We start from the raw sequence: 6,099 nt of genomic DNA, 5'->3' as shown, positions 1-6,099 counted from the left end.
CAGGCACACAACACCTGAACATGAGCTTCCAGGATCCTGCACAAAACGGCTCTTCCATCGTCGAGCAGACCCAGGCTACACGAAGCAAAAGCCTCCCTAGTCCAGAAAAAGCAAAATTAAAAGAATGCCACCCAAAGCAAATTAAATGTTCAGTCTTAAACAAACCCCATAAACCCAGCAATGGCCCAGATTGCCTGAGATATCAGCACAAAAATATTGTTCAGCAAATTATTCTTGGCACAAACAACAAGGTTGGTAAATGCCCTGGGAGAAGGAAACACCCTGATGGTGACACCCTCTGTCAAAAGTATAAGTAGACAGAGCTGGGGATGAAAATTTGCAGTCCTGACTCTTATCAGGCTGTGCACCTAACTTTGGGATTGTGGTTAGATTCGTCCTGCTGTCGCTATGAGCTGTGGCACTAAATCTTCGATCAGAATTAGTAGTAGTGGTGGTGGTGGTGGTGGTGGTGGTGGTGGATGTAGCAGTGGAGGTGGTGGAGGTGGTAGCAGCTGTGGAATACGTAAGTCTGGTGGATACTCCTCAGTGTCCACTAGAAAATACACCTCTTCTGGAGGAGGTGGAGGCTTTTCTGGAAGAAGCTTTGGTGGAGGAGCTTCCAGGAGCAGCTATGGAGGGGGCTTTAGCAGTGGCAGTTGTGGAAGGATCAGCCGCTGCAGCTATGGTGGGAGAATGAGTGGTGGTAGTTATGGAGGAGGATTTGGATCAGGTGGGGGTAGTTTTGGTGGAATGGGAGGTGGTTATGGATCTGGCTTAGGTGGAGGTAGTTTTGGTGGTGGTGGATATAGTGGAGGTGGATTTAGTGGAGGTGGATTTAGTGGCTTCGGGGGTAGTGGTGGCTTTAGTGGTGGCAGCTTTGGTGGTGGTGGTGGCTATGGTGGAGGTGGTTTTGGTGGAATGGGGTTTGGTGAAGAATCTGGCTTGCTCTCCACAAATGAGAAGCTGACCATGCAGAACCTTAACGATCGCCTGGCTTCCTATTTGGATAAAGTGCGACGCTTGGAGGATGAAAATGCTCACCTTGAACAAATGATCAGGGAGTGGTACAGAAATCACGGTCCCACTGGTGGCAGGGACTACAGCCAATATTACAGGACCATTGAAGAACTGCAAAACCAGGTATGATGTAACTTGACTAACTTCAAGCCGATTTTCATCAGAACAGCAGCTGCAACCTGCAGCACAAAGCCCTCTTTGAGGTGATATATTCCCTCCCTTGTTCCAGCCAGGAAGCAGACTGGTGTGGTGACAAAGAGTTGGTTTCTGCTGTAGGTGCTGTGCATATTCTGTCCCACTTGCATTTGGGGCAGGTGGCTCTGCTTGGTGCGACAGCCGATCATTGCTAGGGCACCTGTTACGGAGCCTGTCAGTGCTGCCTTCGATGCTGTGCTCCACCTTGGTGGTTCCTCACTCTTGTGGACAGGACACAGACTCATGTCTTGCTCCTCCTACAAGGGGCCATATTAATTGCATCTTTTTGTGATGGATGAGCCAACACGGGCATGTAGCTTCATTCGAGCCCTCATTTCACAGCCCCTTATTTCCTATATGAATACCGTTGCAGCCAAACACAACTGTAATTAGGTTTTCCCACTGGTTTTGGAACATGAGGAGTTTATTTAGTTATTCTTTCCAACAGGGGATTATGTTTTTAATGGATATTTATAAACCAAAATTGACAGCAAAGGCACTTTCTTTTAACTGGAAGCAATAAACTCTTCTCTCTACAGCTCCCACAGCACTGGTTGGGCTTGACATTACCATAAAGATATTCTGAAATATGTTTCTCCACAGGCACTTCTTCCCTCTGTCTGTGTGTCAGACTGCAAAGACCACTGAGTGAATAACATCTGCTCTCTCCCTTCCAGATTGTTGGTGCAAATGTGGACCTGAACAAGGTCCTCCTTGACATTGACAACACCCGAATGACTGTGGATGACTTCAGACTGAAGTGAGTCTTTCCCCTCCCAATAGAGAAGTTCTATTGGAAACAAACAAACTGATTGGAGATGGAAAGAGAATGATGTCTTTTCAATTCCATTGAGCAATGGGATTAAACACCAAAAATGTACTAATGGGAACCGTTCATAATCAAGATAAGAAAGAGATCTGGCAGCAGTTTTACTATCTTTTTTGTCTCTCCTTCAGGTATGAAACGGAATACACTCTCCACCAGAGTGTGGCAAGTGATATCAATGGATTACGTCCACTTTTGGATCAACTGACTCTAGCCAGGTCTGACTTAGAGACGCAGTTTGAATCCTTGAAAGAGGAACTGGTCTTTCTTAGGAAGAACCATGAAGAGGTAAGTTTCTCCACACTTTAAAAGAATAACTAATGAAAATTCAACACTTAGAGAGTTTCCTGTGGATCTCCTCCACTAGCAGGAATCAGATTTTGCATTCTGGCTTTCATCATCCAACTGGGCACAATCTGGCTTTGATTTGCAGGAGTGTGTGGTGTCCATCGCTGCCCACAGTTGAGGCAGTAAGACACCCAGGCAATCCTGCGGCAAAATGAGACCAGGGAAAGGAATGGCTTTCAGTACAAAGTACGAGTTTGTTGCTGAATTCATGGAAGGAAAATTGGATAGAATATAGGGAAGAGTCTAAGCAAAGTATTAATACGACCTGCAATAATAATTCTCATTGAGAAGAAAAATGCGTAAAGGGATTTTCACAAACAGCGTGTGACACCTTTGCAGTGTCCCTTTCTTTTCCTTTGTTTGAAACTTTGACATTTCTCCTTTCCTTCACCCTTTGAGAACCTTGCGGTTTGGTTTATTTCAGGAAATCAGAGGACTGCAAACACAATCCAGTGGTGATGTCAATGTGGAGGTCAATGCTACTCCTGGCATTAATTTGATGGAAAAATTAAATGAAATGCGTTGTGAATACGAGCGGCTTATTGAGAACAACCGGAGAGAGGTGGAGAGCTGGTATGAAACCAAGGTAAAGCACAAGGGGTTTTTGATTACTAAATCTTTCACTAAGTACTGGACCTATTTACTTTCAGCAGAGGAAAGGTAACTTCTCATGTGTTATTTAAGGGACATTAAATGACTTTAAGCAGTTTACTGTAATAGGTCAGTTCTGGAGTATTAAGCTTATGCGATAAAGCACGGAGAACCGCTGGGTGGTGGATTACACCGTGTGTGTTAGCTGAGTGGCAGAAGATACACACAGTCTCCATCACACCCTTCTTTATGCTTATTATTAATTGCTGTGTCAATGTTTCTATGCTAATTTCACAATGTTTTCTTATTATCAGAAATGCCTCAGTTGTGTATGTGAATTTTTCAGATGGAAGAAGTTAATCAGCAGGTCCACTCAAGTGGACAGGAGATCCAGTCAAGCAACCAACAGATCTCTGAGCTGAGACGTGAATATCAAAGCCTGGAGATTGAGCTGCAGGCGCAAATCAGCATGGTAAGGACAGGCGTTTGCTTCTGCTTCACCTGTGACAGGCTGTATGTGTCACTAAAATGAAAGAACGGTCACACCTAAAGAGTGCTCTTTCTGTAAAGAATGGGACACTGCATTGCTTCTCTTCAAAGATTAGCTTTTTTCTGGTGTGTGAAGATCTCCAATTTTTCCATGAAAATGAGTTAACCTTGCCACATTCTCGTAAACGCTGTATTTTGCTTTCCTTTTGCAGATAGACTCTTTGCAATCCAACTTGGAAGACACGGAACGTCGCTACAACATGCAGCTGCAGCAGATCCAGTCCATGATCAGCCCCTTGGAGGAAGAGCTGGCCAGCATCCGCTGCGAGATGGAGGGCCAGAACGAAGAGTACAAGATGCTCCTGGGCATCAAGACCCGCCTGGAACAGGAGATCGCTCAATACCGGGCTCTGCTTGAGGAAGGGCAGCATGACCTCACGTATGTAAACTGACAAAGCACATAGCGTTGTGTGAACTCCAGGGTCGCTGGATTAGACACAAAGATGGGAAATTCACAGTCTAGACTTACAGAACAGATTTTGTACTGAAAAGAGGATAATTCCACTATCTTGAGCAATTTCCCCCCAGGTTCGGGGCACTCTACACTTCTTGGCAAACCTGTTCAGCAGAAAAATTCAAGCAGAAATTCTGAACGACTGACTTAGGGCTGGCCAGGGAAGCACAGGTACTGAGCTTCATCTTCACCCTGGCTCCTGAAAAGGCCGGGAATTGAATGACAGTAGGCACCTCAGAAAAGACTGTGAGCAGGAACATGACCATAGCTTACCAAACCTTCACAAGAATCTCAGTGTTCAGTCCTCGGAGAATTCAAGCTACTTTGGTTTCCCTTATGTTTGAGAATAGCTCAAACTTCATTTTATGCCTTCTCCATGTGGAGCCAGGGGCACCGCATGCTGATAAAGTAGCAATGCTAAACCTTGCGTGAAATATCTGAGCAGAATGTGGGAGAAGCATAAAACTCCTGCATTCAAGCTGAGGCTGATTTTTGGCCCTGCATTGGTTGTCTCACTGGGCTGTGCTAGGTTCTAAAAAGGGGAAACGTGGACAAGAACAGTGCAGGTTTCTGCACAGAATCCACAGACAGATTTCCTTTGGAGATCAAAACGCATCTGATTAACTGTTATTTTTCCTTCTTTCTTCTCTCTTTGCAGAATCCCAGCAGGAGGAGTGGGAGGAGGAATGGGAGGAGGAATGGGAGGTGGTAGAATGGGAGGTGGTGGCTACTCTTCTGGAGGAAGCAGAGGAGGAGGAGGTGGTAGCATGAGTGGTGGATATGGAGGTGGTAGCATTTCCTCTGGAGGCGGAATGGGAGGAGGAATGGGAGGAGGAAGTGGTGGAGGAGGAATGGGAGGGGGAAGTGGTGGAGGAGGAATGGGAGGAGGAAGTGGAGGAATAGGAGGGGGAAGCGGAGGTGGATGCAGCAGCATTGGAGGAGGAAGGATGTCAGGAATATCAGGAGGACACAGCAGTTCCCACTCCTACTCTTCATCATCCCAGTCCCAGTCCTGCAGAACCGGTGGTGAAAGCCAAGGTGAGACCTGTTGTGTGGGCACACTGTTCTCTCAGACCTGTCCTTACTGATTCACATGCTGTACCAATGCTCTCTTCCGGAGGGAAACAGTACTGAGGATAAACTTAAGATTTCTGGAAAGTATTAGATTTACTTTTATTAAAACTTCTTTCCTATTTGCGTGCAAAGCATCAACCCCGCTTTAGAAACACACATTTCTATTGAATCCTGTGGGTGACAGCAGCTGATCGTGCAGTCAACCCCCCCAGCTGTTTTTATTCACCTCTCACATTCTTTGCAGAACCTCACAAATCCCATTGCTTTTGTATCATGCTGAGGTTTCCTTTACGCTTTTGGAATGCTTATCGTCACCTATAGTCAACTCTGGTGCCTCAGAGATGCAGTGCAAGCACTGAAGATATTAATGTTTCCTTTATTTCTCAACAGAGTACGGAAGAAAGACTTTTGACTAAGACTTGAGGATCCTACAGTACAAGACCTTTCAAACAGATATTGGCCCAGAGGCTCTGCTTTCCCCGTGCTACCAAGGAAAGGCAGTTGCTCTTAACAGTTCTTCAAAGTTGCTGATGCCATCTATGCAAAACGGATCATGAGAGCTACTCTGATGGGCTGTCTGCCCACCTGCCAAGCATGCTGTGCGCTGCTTCTGCCTGGAATGCTTTCTGGCTTCGATCACTGGCACCTAAGCTCCTTGCTTTACAGATTCAACCTCTTTGTTACCCGGGTTGTTCTGCATTGGGAAAATGTCGCTAATAAAATTTCATTTCTGTCTGATGCAACCGGAATCCTGTGTGAGGGTCTTCTTTCATCCTATAGATGTAAATAGATGTTAGACTACACATTAGGAAGAATTTGTCCACTATGAGAGTGGCGAGACACTGGCCCAGGTTGCCCAGAGCAGTGGTGGCTGCCCCATCCCTGGAGGGGTTCAAGGCCAGGTTGGATGGGGCTTGGAGCAACCGGATCCAGTGGGAGGTGTCCCTGCCCATGGCAGGGGGTTGGAACCAGATGATCTTTAAGGTCCCTTCCAACCCAAACTATTCTATGATTCTATAAATATTTAAGGAGAAAATGCAAAGCT

At 46.0% G+C, this 6,099-nt stretch overlaps 1 protein-coding gene across 1 annotated transcript; it reads left to right on the top strand.

Annotated features, from left to right (window-relative positions):
* The first annotated feature begins 393 nt into the window (after positions 1 to 393).
* On the top strand, positions 394 to 5,803 carry LOC104054418 (keratin, type I cytoskeletal 10). Its single transcript, XM_009555415.2, has 8 exons — positions 394 to 1,140; positions 1,890 to 1,972; positions 2,170 to 2,326; positions 2,811 to 2,972; positions 3,324 to 3,449; positions 3,679 to 3,905; positions 4,639 to 5,018; positions 5,445 to 5,803. The coding sequence occupies exons 1-8, from the start codon at positions 409 to 411 to the stop codon at positions 5,468 to 5,470; spliced, it is 1,893 nt and encodes a 630-aa protein (XP_009553710.2). The 5' UTR covers positions 394 to 408; the 3' UTR covers positions 5,471 to 5,803.
* The last annotated feature ends 296 nt before the right edge of the window (positions 5,804 to 6,099 follow it).

Source organism: Cuculus canorus, chromosome 25 (genome assembly GCF_017976375.1).
Source record: "Cuculus canorus isolate bCucCan1 chromosome 25, bCucCan1.pri, whole genome shotgun sequence".
In the NCBI taxonomy this organism is placed as follows: domain Eukaryota; kingdom Metazoa; phylum Chordata; class Aves; order Cuculiformes; family Cuculidae; genus Cuculus; species Cuculus canorus.
The sequence above is the reverse complement of the archived record's forward strand: the minus strand, read 5'-3'. Positions and strand labels throughout refer to the sequence as shown.